A 16,390-nucleotide genomic window follows, 5' to 3' on the forward strand; every position below is an offset into this window, starting at 1 on the left:
GTAGTTGGCAGGGAGTGTTCCTAGGAATGCATCTAATAGGGCTTTACGTGTACTCCATGGAAACTAGAAGATAAGGTATAATCTAAGGTACTTATCTATTAACTGACCATGAGTCACAATGAATTAAGTAGTTTGCATCTTCTTATCTAGAATTTAATATTAGTAGCAGATTGCCTGGTTCTGTGACTAATCTACTACTGGACAAACCTGAATATCCTCATAAATAAAATAATTGACCTGTTCTCTGCCTACAAGTTATTGTGGAAACAAGCTAAATGAGTACATATGGTGCGCTCATGTTGCTGGGAAAGGGGCTAAAAAAGGACAGTCTCCCAAACCATGGTTCCCTTGTATTGTGAGTAACCTGCTCAGGGCTCGTTCACATCTGCGCCCAGGACTTCGTTCTGCAGGTTTCTGTTTCCTGCACAAAACAGGGGCAGGAGACGGAAAACTGCCGGCATCTTTCAAACCCATTCATTTGAATGGGTTTGAAAAGTGTCCGGCCGTGAGTGGCGGTGAGTGTTTTATGCTCTCCACGGCTAAACAGTTTTGTTTTGGGGGTTTTTAAACAGACACAGTGTCGAACATGCAGTACTCTGTGTCTGGTTTACAAAAAACGGTTTTGCCGCGGAGAGCATAAAACGCTCACCGGCACTCACGGCCGGACTCGGCATGACAGGTTTCCGTCTTCTGCATGCAGAAGACGGAAACCTGATCATGGAATGCCGAACGCTGGTGTGAACCCAGCGTCAGGAGTTCTGGGAAAGTGAAAGCACAACTCTGGGAGGAACATCCATTTTGTTGTGGATGATAGTCAAAGGATGAGTGACGTTGTTATACATACTTATTCAGGGTATTGCTATATGTGATCATAAAACATTTAGTACAAATGATAGTTCATTAATTTCATTGTTCGTAAATTTCATTAATTTCACATTAATAGCATTAATGTGTGTAATCTATATGTGTGCTTTTCTTACACTAACAAGATTCCGTTCTTTCTAGGTTCAGCTGCAAAAGAATTCTTTACAAAATCTAAACTTCCAATTCCTGAGCTCTCTCATATATGGTACGTTTCAGTGCTTTACTTTGTAGACCTTCTCGTTTAGGCACCTTTTTATGTAGAGTTCTGTTTTTAGAATTGGAATACTTGCATATAAGAGAGAGATCTCTTCCACGTAGATTTGATTTGTATATAGAAAGAATAATTGTTCAGTATATATAGGTTTTTGTACTTGTACAATCTGTGCGTTGTTATAGTGACACATTTATCATTGCAGGGAGTTGTCGGATTTTGATAAGGATGGAGCATTGACGTTGGATGAATTTTGTGCTGCTTTTCATCTCGTAGTGGCCCGAAAAAATGGTTATGATTTGCCTGAAAAACTACCTGAAAGCTTAATGCCTAAACTTATAGACTTAGATGATACTGCAGGTACTTCTAAGTGTAATGTAAATGCATAAAGGGGTTATCGATATTTTTAAATCGCCTCCTGACATCCATTGAAATAGTACAGTGGATGTCAGGTCTTTAAAGGGGTTATCCGTTTTTTTTTTTTTTTGCTATTGAAGGTTTATCCTTAAGCTATCGATATCAGATCTGTGGGGGCCTGACACGTGGGAACCCCAGAGATTACCTATACTGTGACAGCACGACTCTCAGTAACGTTTACATACAGCAAGCCATGCTGCTCATTCACCACAAAAACTATAGCTGTGATTGAGCATCACGTCTTGCAGTATGTAAATATTACCGAGAGCTGCGCTGTTCAGCACGAGTGATCTGTGGGGGTCCTGGGTGTAGGACTCCCTCCGTTCCAATTTTGATTACATATCCTAAGGTAGCAGAGCACCCTTACCCTCACCCTCTGTCTTGTCTTCTGTTACAACTCCTACACAGTGAGATCACAGGTATCATGGATGACATTCATAGTAAAGTAACTATTGAGGCTTGCTTAGTTATGGCAGGCCTCCATATTTGTATTGTGATTTTCCCATAGACTGCAATACAGGCTCAAGCTGTCTAGGTGGCCTTAAAATAAATTAAAACTTTTAAATATTGAAAAAACATACATAACAATTACAAAACAACAAAACAAACACATTAAGGCATGAGAAATCCCCAAACACAGATGTGAACCGAGCCTAAGAACCTCCACGTCACTGAAAAGCAATTACCCACGGACACCGTAGACTATAATGAAACTGGCAGTGAGAAATGTCTGCAGCAGAGACTCCAATGCAGATGTGAACCTAACCTTACCCTATTTGCTACTGCTTTTGGCCATAGGTAATCCCATCAGCATTTGCTTTCGTTTTAGTCTGAAAAAGTCCTGACCAGGTTTCTCTGTATGCTAACTACAGACTGTCCTAGTACCAATCTTCAGTATGTTATGACTTCTCTGCCACCAGGATAGAAAATTTAGAGCTGGCACTAGCTTAGGAGCCAATTATAACACTTTTATTAATAAAGAGGAATGCTTTTTTTTTCCCCTTGAATCAATCAACACGTTATTGAGGCATATTAAAGTACATGTAGTGTAACAGCATAATAAACACAGTATTAGCTTACAAAGAAATACATTTATAAGCCTCCAACATATGACCCGCCCCCTCCCCATAGCAAACCATGGCAGCCCCCCCTCTCACTTTCACACTTTCCCATAGCCTAATCCCATAAACTCTATGGACATGTGTCACCCCACAATCTCCCCAACTCTCTGCATGCCCAAAACATATGAAGGAGATCTGCTGCATCATTTCCACATATTGGACAATTATCTCTTCTAGGCTCATTTTTTGTGGCACTACTTCCATGACTTCCCAGTCGACTGTGACCAACATCTCTCTTCAATTTGACCCTCACCTCTGACATAGGGTCTCCTAAAAATTGGTCCAAATACTTTGACCATTGAAATTGACGCTTCTGCTTTAACCACATACCTCAATACTCCCATTGACCCTGTATTTAAGTCAACTGTCAAGGCCTGTGCTTATAGGGCATTCTAAGATGAAGATATTGGAAAGAAACTCCATTATCCAAAGTAAATTCTTCCAACTGCTGAAATTATTTTAGGACCCTCTCAGCATTTAATTGACACAGGTAGTTCATTCCCTTCTTCTGCCATCTGTTCATACTTTCCAGCTAGTATAGCTGCCATAGTTAAGGGTTGTTTTTATATTGGTATATACATGGTGCACCCCCCCCCCCCCACGCCACTTCCAAAATCTGTTAGCATTTCCACCATCCTTTATGTGTTATGGAAAGTGTAGGGTTACCCGCTGCCAATCTACCCAATGCATGCGCCTCCAAAACTGTCAACGGCTTCTGTCTATCACCCAAGTTGTGAAATTTTGGCCACCAAAAAAATAAAATTGTGTTCAGCAATGCCAATCCTCCCTCTTTAGATAACTGAAGTTTTTCCCAGTTATATTCTGGGTACCCCAGTTTTCCACATTAAATCTCTTAATAAATAAATGATGGATCGTAAATGGAGGGCTCGTTCACACCTGCGCCCCGGATTTGTTTCCTGCCTGAAACTGGGCAGGAGACGGAAACCTGCAGGCATTTTTCAAACCCATTCATTTGAATGTGTTTGAAAAGTATCCGGCCGTGAGCGTTTTGTGCTCTCCGCGGTGAAACCGTGTTTTTGTTTTTGTTTTGTTTTTTTTTGTTTGTTTTTTTTAACCGGACACAAAGTCAGACATGCAGGACTTTGTGTCCGGTTTAAAAAAAATCTGGTTTCTGGGCATCTAAGAAACTACACTACAGCTAAGAATTACTTTAAGAAACTCATATATTCTATTTTTTATTTTAGCTGGAGATCAATCTGGTGAGGTAGGATTTTCAAGTTCACCCGCTGAACCTCCTCCAAGTAAATCGCCCTCTATGCCATCTTTGAATCAGACATGGCCAGAAATGAACCAAAGTAGTGAGGTAAAATATGCATCATACAAGTTTATTATATATCTTCTTTCAACTGTAACAGATTTTTTACAGAAAAGATGCTGCTGACTGTACAGTCTTTTTGCCTACATTGAGATTGTACAGCTCATTATAAAGTTGTGCCGCATCCCTCCAGAAAATACTTGGACAGCAGAAGGATGTCCAAATGTGGGACTTTAAAAAAAATAAATAAATAATAATATATACATATATATATATATATATATATATATATATATATATATATATATATATATATATTTATTAATGGATTTATTTTTCATTTAACTGTCACAACTATTTCACTTTTATGTTTTCAGCATTATGGTAGTTATTACAAATTCTAGGAGTGTCTGCTCTGCTTTCCCAGTTCGAATATTACAGTAGTTGAACATATGGGCTCTGAGAAGTAAAGATGAAGGGGGGGTTTTCCTTAGGATACGTCATCCGTATCGGATTGGTGTGCGTCTGTCCTCCAGGACCCCCATCAATTGGCTGTTTCTCCAGCTGCTATACAGAGCTTTCTGCTTGTGTTCTCGTATAGAAGCCAGTAAGAGTGTGTGTCAGACCTCTTCTAATCTGATACTGGTGACCTATCTTAAAGAGCAATCCTCATTGTGCCAAGGTACAAGGTCGGTGAAGAGAGAAATTTAATTTAGGGTATATATGTGTAAGGGTGGCAGATTTGTTGCCAAATGTGTTTTATGTAAATGAGGCTCACAGACAACCATTCATACCCTGCAGAAATGAAATAAATGTATTTTTTTTAAATTGAAAAAATTCAACAAATCTCCCAATTGTGAATGTATCCTAATAAAGCAAATGTATATTTTGTTGAACAGTTTTATTAGTGTATTGATCAATATTTCTAGTTTTAAAAGAACTGACCCAGCAAATCTCAGTGCGCTTGTGTATTGAAAATGATATCTATGTGATATTGTGGTTCTTGTTGTCGTTGGGTGTGCTTATGCTTTCTACTCCTAATGTCTCTGTACTGGGTGACTGCATGCTTTCCACTTATTCCATAAAATAATGAAATGTGTGTCCTATGACCTCTTCTGATACACAACTTTCTAGTGTGAACCTGAATTTCCTAAGCTCACACTCTTGGATTGCACATTGCTAATATGTAATGTAGCTATTGTGGCCATTGCATTCTTCTTCTGCCGGCAATGTGATGATACACATTACTACAGTGACCATATAATGTCACCTCACATCATTCCAATGTGAAAACTGTTTCTAGACAAGCATGTTTCATTATTTTTGTAGATGTGGTTGGTTTGCTTTGTAAATGCTCTGATCATATCATCCTATGTATTGCATGATACATAACCCCTGTCCTGGCTGAAGGCCAGTCTTTTAGCTTTTCTTCGGCACAATGTGTGCGGAAGAAAACGCAGTTCAGATTGTCCCACTTGTCCTCATTTATTGCACAGTTCTTGTTAACCTGTCATTAATCAATATGATATCGATCAGTTTAATCCTTGCAGAAAAATGGATTGCACTGACAGGTATCTTCTGCCAATTCATTCAAATAAATAAAACATCTACTTCTACTTGCAGGTTTTCAGACTCCAAGTGTGGGAAGTAATGTATAATTTGTATGATCTGAATCCCACAGTACCTGTACAATTGGCACAGAACTGTCAGTGTAAGCCATGAATGAGGGTTTATTTCTACTCGGATCTTTTCCTCTCCTCTTATCATGCTGACTTGTGTCTCCTCTGTCTGTTCAGCAGTGGGAGACATTTAGCGAACGCTCTTCAAGCTCACAAACTCTGACCCAATTTGATTCTAACATTGCACCAGCTGATCCTGTAAGTCAATCACATAGCTTGCTTGTTTGATATTAATCAATGTATTAACACGTAATTCAGTACAGTGGAGCCCTGGAGTTCTTTCTGCATGATTCAGTGACTGGACTGATATTATTTCTATTAGGATAGGGGCAGTATACAGAATTCCATGACCCCAGCAGTTTAATGTGTTTTAATATATATACGGTGAATGTGTGTTTAAGGCTTTTCTTACAACTTTGGTGCGCCATTCCTCCGTTGTTGTTCTTACAAATGTATTATGTTAGTTTCAGCACCAAATATGCCAATTACTGTCAGGTAGGTGGTCTTGAACTTGAATAGCCTACCCAGGACCGCCCACCTATCAGCATATTGGGTGCTAAAACTAGCAGAAATTATTGCTCTGGGGACGTGGGGGCAAGTAAAAATATTCTGGCCACTGTGGAAATATTGAAGGATGCGAGGAATTAGTAGATTCTCTGGGTGTTAACATTTATTTTGTAAAAGGGGTGTGACATTGACACGATCGGCACTCACTGGACAAAGTATACAGTCCTGCCCATAGCTGGTAACTCCAGTTTTCAGTTTGTTTGTAAATTCTAGGAGGAATAACAGAGGAACAGCACAATGTAGAGTTGTAAGAAAGATGTTCCAGAATTGTTAGATATTTACTAAAATATATATCCGTAGACATGACAGATCACTTTTATATTGTATGCAAGGCATTCAGCAGAAAGAGAATGAATGTGAAATGCTTACAATGTCATATTAACATTTTAACATTCATAGCATAGTGAACATTTTTAGATGTCTTTTTTTGTGTTCATGGTTTTTTTTCTTTTGTTGTTTAAATATTTAAATGACTCTTGGATTTAGTCTTGTTGCGTGTCTTTTTTAATAATTGTTGACTGCTATTCCTACCGACATCACCATTCACATACAAATTCAAGTTTGCTGAGTGTATATTTTCTGTCAGAGGAAGTGGAAGTAAAGGTGCTACTAGACTACTAAAAAAACATGCTGATCAGCAATCGTTCTGCACTGGCCTTAATACATAGACTAATGCAGAGCATATGCAGGAATCATCCCTTTGGCATAAACTCATTGTCTGTTGATAGCAGAGCCTATATATATATATATATATATATATATATATATATATATATATATATATATATATATATATATATATATATATATATAAATTTTATTTTGTCCTGAAATCAGCAGATAAACCGATGACTGCACAGATGCTTGTTCATCGGATGATTATTGGCACTATTAGGCTGGGTTCACACAGCCCTTTTTTGCTGAAGAACTTTGCATGGTTTTTAATTGCAGACGTTAGTCCATGTTACTAGACAGGTCAGCAATGTATTAATGGCCATTAAATTGTTATAGGGTATCATGTATAGTAATATGTATTCTATCGTTCAAAAGTTTAGGATCCCTTAGAAATTTCATTATTTTTGAAAGAAAAGTGCAGTTTTTTTTCAATGAAGATAACATTAAATGAAGCAGAAATACACTCTATACATTGTTAATGTGGTAAATGACTATTCTAGCTGCAAACGTCTGTTTTTTAATGGAATATCTACATGGGTGTATAGAGGCCCATTTCCAGCAACCATCACTCCAGTGTTCTAATGGTACATTGTGTTTGTGAACTGTGTAAGAAGGCTAATGGATGGAAAACCCTTGTGCAAGTCTGTTAGTACAGCTGAAAACAGTTTTGCTGGTTAGAGAAGCTATAAAACTGACCTTCCTTTGAGCTAATTGAGAATCTGGAGCATTACATTTGTTGGTTTGATTAAACACTCAAAATGGCCAGAAAAAGAGAACTTTCATGTGAAAGTCGACAGTCTATTCCTGTTCTTAGAAATGAAGGCTATTACATGTGAGATATTGCCAAGAAACTGAAGATTTCCTACAACAGTGTGTACTACTGCCTTCAGAGGACAGCACAAACAGGCTCTAACCAGAGTAGAAAGAGAAGTGGGAGGCCTCACTGCACAACTGAGCAACAAGATAAGTACATTAGTCTCTAGTTTGAGAAACCGACGCCTCACAGGTCCTCAACTGGCAGCTTCATTACATAGTACCCGCGAAACGCCAGTATCTAGTCTTTAGAGCAGAGTGGCAATGAAAAAGCCATATCTGAGACTGGCTAATAAAAGGAAAAGATTAATATGGAAAAAAGAACAGACATTGGACAGAGGAAGATTGGAAAAAAGTATTATGGACAGACAAATCGAAGTTTGAGGTTTTTGGATCACACACAAGAACATTTGTGAGAGGCCGAACAACTGAAAAGATGCTGGAAGAGCCTGACACCATTTGTCAAGCATGGTGGAGGGAATGTGATGGTCTGGGGTTGCTTTGGTGCTGGTAAAGTGGGAGATTTATACAAGGTAAAAGGGATTTTGAATTAGGAAGACTGTCACTCCATTTTGCAACGCCATACCCTGTGGACAGCACTTGATTGGAGCCAATTGCATCCTACAACAGGACAATGACCCAAAGCCACCTCCAAATTATACAAGAACTATTTAGGGAAGAAGCAGGTAGCGGGTATTCTATCTGTAATGGAGTGGCCAGCACAGTCACCAGATCTCAGCCCCAATGAGCTGTTGTGGGAGCAGCTTGACCGTATGGTACGCAAAAAGGGCCCATCAAGCCAAACCAACTTGTGGGAGGGGCTTCTGGAAGCATGGAGCGAAATTTCTCCAGATTACCTCAGCAAAATAACAGCTGGCGTGCCTAAGGTCTGCAATTCTGGAATTTCTGCAAATGGAGCATTCTGTGACCAAAGCAAAGTTGAAGGAGAAAATTTATTAAAAATAAAAATCATTATTTCTAACCTTGTCAATGTCTTAATTATATTTTCTATTCACTTTGCAACTCATTTGATAAATGTGAGTTTTCATGGAAAACACAAAATTGTCTGGGTGACCCCAAACTTTTGAACAGTGGTGTACTATTAATTTCTGCAATTAAAATAACCGCAGCAGGTCTTAAGCAAAAAAGTGCCATGTAAACCCAGTCTGGGACAGTCCCATTGTTGAGAATGAACACTTGTATGAGACTTCATTCCTAACATTTGGCTGCTAAATCACCTTGGCTGCAAGTGCTCTGACATCCAAGGAGCATGGCTCAATTTGTACTGGATACTAGTGAGAAAAACCTCCATATACCTCTGTTATAATATCGGAGATGTAAGGGTGTACAGTAATGGTCCGTATACATGTACATTGTGGAGCAGATTTATGTCTGAAAATTTGTCTTGTTAGATTAGCATGTTAGATATAGCAACTAATCGCAGCTCAGCTTTCATTTTTCAAAGGCTAAATAGAGAGTGAAATCTGAGCTGTTATTGGTTGTTGTAGACAGGAAAGACGTGTTGTAAACAGGACGATTTGTTTCCTCTATGTAAACGGAACAGTGAAAACTATGGCAGACCTATTCCTGGAGCATTGTGAATTCTTTAAAACGATCAGAAACAGAAATGTATGACTGGTTTCATTTCTTAACTTAGGGTTTGTCACATGCTACTAGAATTTGGTCTGCTTTGCTCCTTCAATTCCACTATGACCCAGTGATGCTGAGAGACTCAATGGCATGTTTGACTATTTGGTTGGCTAGTCTCGTCCCCTTAGGCCGGGTTCACACGGAGTATTCTGGCTGCCGCAAAATAGCGCCATGTATACGGTACCGGCTCCCATTGAAAACAATGGGAGCGTATACGGCCCGCAAAAGCTCCCGCGGCGTCTACGTACCAAATCACGAGCCAGAATACTCCGTATGAACCCGGCCTTATTCCCATTTAGGTATGTGTAGAATCCATTCTCTCAGCTATAACTAACATTTATTTCCATGACTCATCGGGGAGCATTTCTTCTAATATGTTCCCTACTGTATATCCATAGACACGGTTTAAACTCTCTAAAGAGCTTGTATAATTTTTCTTTTGTGTTTTTCTTATTTATTTCTTAAGATCTTTCTATTTTTTTTTTTTTTTTAACAGGATACAGCTATAGTTCATCCAGTCCCAATACGGATGACCCCAAGTAAAATTCACCTGCAGGAAATGGAACTTAAAAGAACTGGAAGCGGTGAGATCTTCAAAGGACATTAGGCTATTTAATTTTATAGCTTTTCTTTCTTTTGTTTAATATACCGTATATGAGTGTATTGGAGACATGCCTCTGTATCATTGCATATGCCAGAGGCGTAAATCACATTTATATGTCAGGAACACTTTCTCACTTAATTCATTGAGGGGGCATAGCAATAGGAAAAGCAAAAGATGTCTGCACCACCTCTGTGCTATACCCTTTCCACAGGCACTATTCTAATCTGTTTTAGCCTGATGTCTGTAAGAGGCAGGCATGTCCTGACTCAGGTCTTTCTATTTTTTCATCGTTTTTCTTTTTCCTTGAGATGCGTGTATGCCACACTACTTGCCATATGATAGTGACCCTACTACCAAGTGTGAAGTGCACCAAAGGGGTGACCCTGCAGTGCTGGAGATGGCAGATAAGGTGAATACGCAAGGACTTCCCCTAATGTTTTCCCATAAGGGCCCCCTGAGTTTATGGGTTTATTTTCCCTGGGGAGGTCTGATATTCATCTTCCAATCACCAGGTTGCTAGTTCTCACGGGAATTCCTGTGGGAGGTTTTGGTTTTTGTTTTGTTTTTTACCAGAAGTGTTTTTTCTTTCTGAAGTTGTTCTTTTTCTGGGGTAGCTGGGTTCTGCAGCTCTTAGGGACTTTTTTTTTTTTTTCTCCAGCTCATTGTGGGACATAGCAACTGGTAATCCTCTTTGTGCAGCGTCCTATAGTAGTTGGCAATCGCACTTCTTCTGGTGGGCTATCCTGATTTATCCCTTAGGTCTCCTACTGCCATGTCAAGCTAAGTCGCCCCTTCATCCCTCCTGGGGCTGCCACGTTTTACACATGTGCCCGCTATAATAAAAGGTTATCATGCTATTTTTATTTATTTTTTATTTTAATGTAGATTGCATGCCCTATATAGGGGCTAACAATGTACATTTTCCCTATCAGCACATCTTTGGAGTGTGGGAGGAAATCCACACAAACACGGGGAGACCATACAAACTCCTTGCAGATGTTGTCATTACCAGGATTCAAATCCAGGATTCCAGCTCTGCAAGGCTGCAGTGCTAACCACTGATTCCCCATGCTACCCTCTACCATGCTAAATCTGAGCCAATCTGCTTTCTCTACCTTCCACCTAAGCCAGTTCAAGACCTTTCTGGCCCCTCTCCAGCAGATCCTCCCTCAGATTGGTTGGCTTCCCAAACCTAGCCAGACTTAACCAGAGGACTAGGGAATCTTCCTACAGGTCAATGAATAAAAAGTTTTTTAATGGTAGAATCCCTTTAACTCTAAAGCCACAGAAGGAAAAATCTCTCTCCACTCCAGCTCTGTATTTTTCGCCTCTTTTTTGTTACTCCATCTCTCTCTCTGGAAGACAGTCTTCCCGGGGCTCACACTCCAAGAAGCACTCTTGCCTGGCAGTCCTGCACCAAGTTTTCCAGGTTTTCCTCTACCAAGCCCTCCTCTGCATGAAGGTCCTCCCCTACTTGGTGCACCTTGGGTGTTGGGACTGCTACTCTCCTCGCTTCGATGGGGGGAGGGATTAAGGAGCAGCGTGTAGCTGTAAATTACAGCTCACACAGACTCCTTATGCAGCCGGCAGCATGCTTTATAGCCGGCCAAACCCCTAGGGTGCCATGATCACTATGGATCATGGCACCTTAAGGGTTAAACAGGGGGGGTCGGTGCAATCACCGTCCCTGCTGCTACAGGGGAAGCCTGGCTGTCAGATACAGCCGGCCTCCCGTGGAGATCGCACGGGCTCTTCTTCTGAACCCGTGCGATCTCAATCACGTACAGGTACGTGGGAATGCGGGAACTAACCACATTCCCTGACGTACATTGTACGTGATTTAGCGTTAAGGGGCAAGTTTATGCCCTTTGAATACTTCTTACCCTGGCCTTCCAGTCACAGGGTAAGACCTGCTCTCCCTTGCAACCCCGTGGGACCTTAATCTCGTTCTTGAGGTGCTTCAGGCTCCCTCTTTTGAGCCTTTGCGTGAGATCGCTCTGTGCCTTTTGTCCTGGAAGGTTTCCTTTCTGGTGGCCATTATTTCTATCCACAAGGTCATTGAACAGGCTGCCCTATCCCAGAAGTCTCCTCATCTTCACAAGGTTGTCCATCGTCCGCCATTCTTTTATGCCTAAGGTGGTATTTTCCTTCTACATCAAAGAGAACATAGTCTTACAGTATTTCTGCCTGATCCAGGTCTTTTTGTCTCTGACTAACCCCTTCTGCCCAGAAGCCTTGCTTGTTCTCCCTGAGGGCCTTCACAAGGGCCTGGCTGCTTCAAAGATGGATATGGTCCATCAGGGAGGCCCGTTTTGCATCAGTCTTCTGCTGCTCAGGTCTGCTAAAGTGCCACCTGGGCCTCTGTCCACACATTCACCAAGTTCTACCAGATCCATTCTGTGGCCTCTGCCAATGCTAGCTTAGTTTGTAAGGTTCTGCAAGCGTCTGTGCAGTAGCGACTGTTCTGTAAGGTTCTGAACGCGACTGTGCTTGCATGGCTGTGTAATTCCCACCCTCTAGGACTGCATTTGGACAAACCATGGTGGTGTGTCCTCAATGAAGTGAGGAAAATTGATCTTTGTACTCCCATTTTCTCGTTGTATTCATTGAGGGTCACTTATCCCACCCTTGTTTCTTGTTATTCCTGCCCTGGGCTGTTTTGGTTCATTTTCAGGTTCAGGACATGTTTGGTGGTTGGTCCTGTTTTCTTTATTTGTGTGTCTGCTGCTGCTTCTATATAAACTGGTTAGCAAAGTGTCTCTGGAAAGGGTATACCCCACAGTCAGTCGACATCTTTTACTACGCCTATTGTCAGCCTCCTAGTGGCTATATGACTCGGTCTATACCTATGGTGCTGTGTCCCCCATTAAATACTTGAGAAACACGAGAAAATGATTTTACTTTGAGTACAAAAATAAAAAATTGTATCACTCTTACCTGTGTTGGGCACTAGGAACACTGTAGGAATGCCCCTACCATTGAATAAAATCGTTTGGGTTTTTTGTCTACTTTGTAGCATCTTAAAGGGGTATTCCCATGTACATAACCATTTTTACATTTGTAGATAATTGAAAGTTAAACATTTTTGCAAATATAAGTAATTAAACATTTTGCAGAGTTTTAAAGATTTTCTCTAAATATCTTGTGGTCACAGTCTGTTGTCTTGATCGGTTGCCAGTGGATACGACCATGAATGCAGGAACTTTCTAAGGCCAGAAATCCAGCCACAATTTCCTTATTGTGGTCAGGATATCTTCTGATACATGTAGTGTCCCTGCCCGATAACCCAGCTACAAAGAAAGGAAAATCATGGCTGGGTTTGACGAGTCCCAGGCCACAGGCAGTGTCTGCATTTGTGAATCGTATCATTGGCAACTGATCAAGACAGCAACTTGAAACCGCAAGATATTTAGACAAAATATTTTCAATTATATTTGCAAAAATGTTTAACTTTTAATTATTTACAAATATAGATCTGATTATGTTCATTGGAATACCCCTTTTAAGTCTTTGATATATGCATAAAAAACACAAACACTGAGGCAGATTAATCCAAATGTGCCACAATCCTGCCATCCTTTTAGCCAAAAATTGTCCATTCTGAGTCCTACTATGTTCAGACACTTTACACCAGGCATGTCAAACATGCGGGCCGCATGCGGCCCTTTACAGGCATATCTGCGGCCCGCACAAAAGTCTCAAACTTTGTCTCTAAAGTTTAGAGACAAAGTTTGAAACTTTTGTGCGGGCCACAGAGGTGCAAAACTCACGCTGCTGTGTAGACGTGATGTGACGTGATGACGTCACATCGCGTCTACGACTGTTAGCGCGAGAGAGAGAGTGCGGCGGGGGAGCGAGGACTCTGAGTCGTTGGACAAGGTAAGGCAGTTCTATATACTGCCGGAAAGCTGACAGTGCGCTGAGTTCAGCGCACTGTCGGCTTTCCCGATGTGGGCCCAGTGTGAAGAGCTTACGGTCCCGGTACCGTAGCTCTTCTATGGTCAGAAGGGCGTTTCTGACACTCAGTCAGAGACGTCCTTCTTCACAGCACAGCCAATCGCGCTGCGCTGTGAGAGCCGGGAGGAACGTTCCTCCCGGCTCTCACAGCACAGCGCGATTGGCTGTGCTGTGAAGAAGGTCCTCTTTAATGTGTGTGCACATAGAGGTGGAACGTGAAACAGAGAGCAGATGAAGGAGGGAACGGCATGACACTGGGGCAGAGATGGAGAGGACGGCATGACACTGGGGGCAGAGATGGAGGGGGGACATGAATCTGGGGGCAGAGATGTGGGGACATGAATCTGGGGGCAGAGATGTGGGGACATGAATCTGGGGGCAGAGATGGAGGGGACATGAATCTGGGGGCAGAGATGGGGGGGACATGAATCTGGGGGCAGAGATGGGGGGGACATGAATCTGGGGGCAGAGATGGGGGGACATGAATCTGGGGCAGAGATGTGGGGACATGAATCTGGGGGCAGAGATGGAGGGGACATGAATCTGGGGGCAGAGATGGAGGGGACATGAATCTGGGGGCAGAGATGGAGGGGACATGAATCTGGGGGCAGAGATGGGGGGGCATGAATCTGGGGGCAGAGATGGGGGGGCATGAATCTGGGGGCAGAGATGGGGGGGGCATGAATCTGGGGGCAGAGATGGGGGGGACATGAATCTGGGGGCAGAGATGGGGGGACATGAATCTGGGGGCAGAGATGGGGGGACATGAAACTGGGGGTAGAGATGGAGGGACATGAAACTGGGGGCAGAGATGGGGGGACATGAATCTGGGGCAGAGATGTGGGGACATGAATCTGGGGGCAGAGATGGAGGAGAGGACATGAATCTGGAGGCAGAGATGGGGGGGGACATGAATCTGGGGGGCAGAGATGGAAGGGACATGAATCTGGGGGCAGAGATGGAGGGACATGAATCTGGGGGCAGAGATGTGGGGACATGAATCTGGGGGCAGAGATGGAGGAGAGGACATGAATCTGGGGGCAGAGATGGGGGGGACATGAATCTGGGGGGCAGAGATGGAAGGGACATGAGTCTGGGGGCAGAGATGTGGGGACATGAATCTGGGGGCAGAGATGGAGGAGAGGACATGAATCTGGGGGCAGAGATGGAAGGGACATGAGTCTGGGGGCAGAGATGGAGGGGACATGAATATGAGGGCAGAGATGGAGGGGGGACATGAAACGGGGGGCAGATGAAGGGTGTATATGTAAACAGATAATTTTCTTTTATGAAACTAACAAAATCTTCTCAGAGAACAAGGCTGACTGATCACCACTTATCTAAAAAAAGATTGAAAAAAATTATAGCAAATGTTTAGTTTTTAATTGCTGTATTTTTGATAAATATATGTTGCTGTTACATATTACTACTTCATATCTTGTTTTCATGACTGCTGTTAAAATACGTGTGTGACATTAGCTGCTGTGTGCGGTCCTCGCTATAACCTCTTGTTACTCATGTGGCCCTCGGGGTACCCTGAGTTTGACATGCCTGCTTTACACCTTGTACTGTAAGAGGGCATGGCTTATCATAAAAGAGACATGACTTTCCAATAGGAGCTGTGGCGTAACATTTCACTGCTTCTGAATTTTGTGCCATCCTTTTGCTGAAATTCTGGCACTCAAAGTAAGCCAACCAATAGATACAAACCTAGACTTCACAGTCTAAACCTGCACCATATAGAAGTTTGTGTTGTCTAAATCTTAGACAACATTAGCACATTTTATTTTTCAAGTGTCTTTTATGATATGACTTAAGTTCTTTGAGGGACTTAAAGAAAGGTGTAGTATGGTCTGTTCTTGAGGCTATATGACTGTCACACAACAGTTAGATCTGTATTGTGAAATGATTTTTGATGGTTTCGTCAGAGCCAACCCTTTTTGAAATGCAGCCTCAGATACGGGTTCAGAGTGAGTGCAGAGTTTAGTAGGGCGATTAGTTCTTGTTCCATTGTCTGATATTGCAGTTTTTACCATCATTGAGTAAATGTGCCCCTGCTGCCGTACCATACACAACCTGTAGACCAGTAGCAATGTTTTAGGGAAAAAGCAGCCTGGGTTTTTCTAATCTTGGCCGACTCATGTGAACCATCTACTTCATCTTTTATCTTGATTTGTTTAGATTCAGCAAACCCTACAAGTCCTATACACATAAAGCCACAAGAACTTCCAGAGGAAAGCTCTTCAGTTAAGTTTGCCCCTGGGAATCCAGTAGGTAAGTAATGACTAGTTTTCCAGTTTGCTGCCATCCGTTTAATATAGGCTTCGTTATATATAATTCAGGCTGTCCTTTAAAGGGTTTGTCCAGTTTCTGCATAGAAGTGTCACTATTTAATAAGTGCCATCAAGCAGAGAGCTAGAAAACTGTAATGGATCTAACTCTGGCACACATACAATGTATTTGACAGTCAGCTACTCGTGAATACTAATACAATCAACGTCTGATATTTATGGCTTCTAGAGACTTTTGTCTCACTACATTGGTGATTCTTTAGAG

The 16,390-nt window shown here is 41.9% G+C and overlaps 1 protein-coding gene across 6 annotated transcripts in view; it reads left to right on the plus strand.

The window, feature by feature from the left end:
• REPS1 (RALBP1 associated Eps domain containing 1) overlaps positions 1-16,390 on the plus strand; it is a 60,032-nt gene that overhangs the window by 24,307 nt on the left and 19,335 nt on the right. For 3 of the 6 annotated variants that reach the window (XM_075267901.1, XM_075267903.1, XM_075267904.1), the window contains exons 7-12: positions 1,006-1,069; positions 1,281-1,435; positions 3,819-3,937; positions 5,686-5,766; positions 9,770-9,857; positions 16,016-16,108. In XM_075267901.1, coding sequence (XP_075124002.1) covers positions 1,006-1,069; positions 1,281-1,435; positions 3,819-3,937; positions 5,686-5,766; positions 9,770-9,857; positions 16,016-16,108 — 600 coding nt within the window. The remainder of the gene's footprint in view (positions 1-1,005; positions 1,070-1,280; positions 1,436-3,818; positions 3,938-5,685; positions 5,767-9,769; positions 9,858-16,015; positions 16,109-16,390) is intronic. The other 3 variants (XM_075267905.1, XM_075267906.1, XM_075267902.1) reach the window with 2 other exon arrangements.

The sequence above is a fragment of the Leptodactylus fuscus genome, chromosome 3 (genome assembly GCF_031893055.1).
Source record: "Leptodactylus fuscus isolate aLepFus1 chromosome 3, aLepFus1.hap2, whole genome shotgun sequence".
NCBI lineage: Eukaryota > Metazoa > Chordata > Amphibia > Anura > Leptodactylidae > Leptodactylus > Leptodactylus fuscus.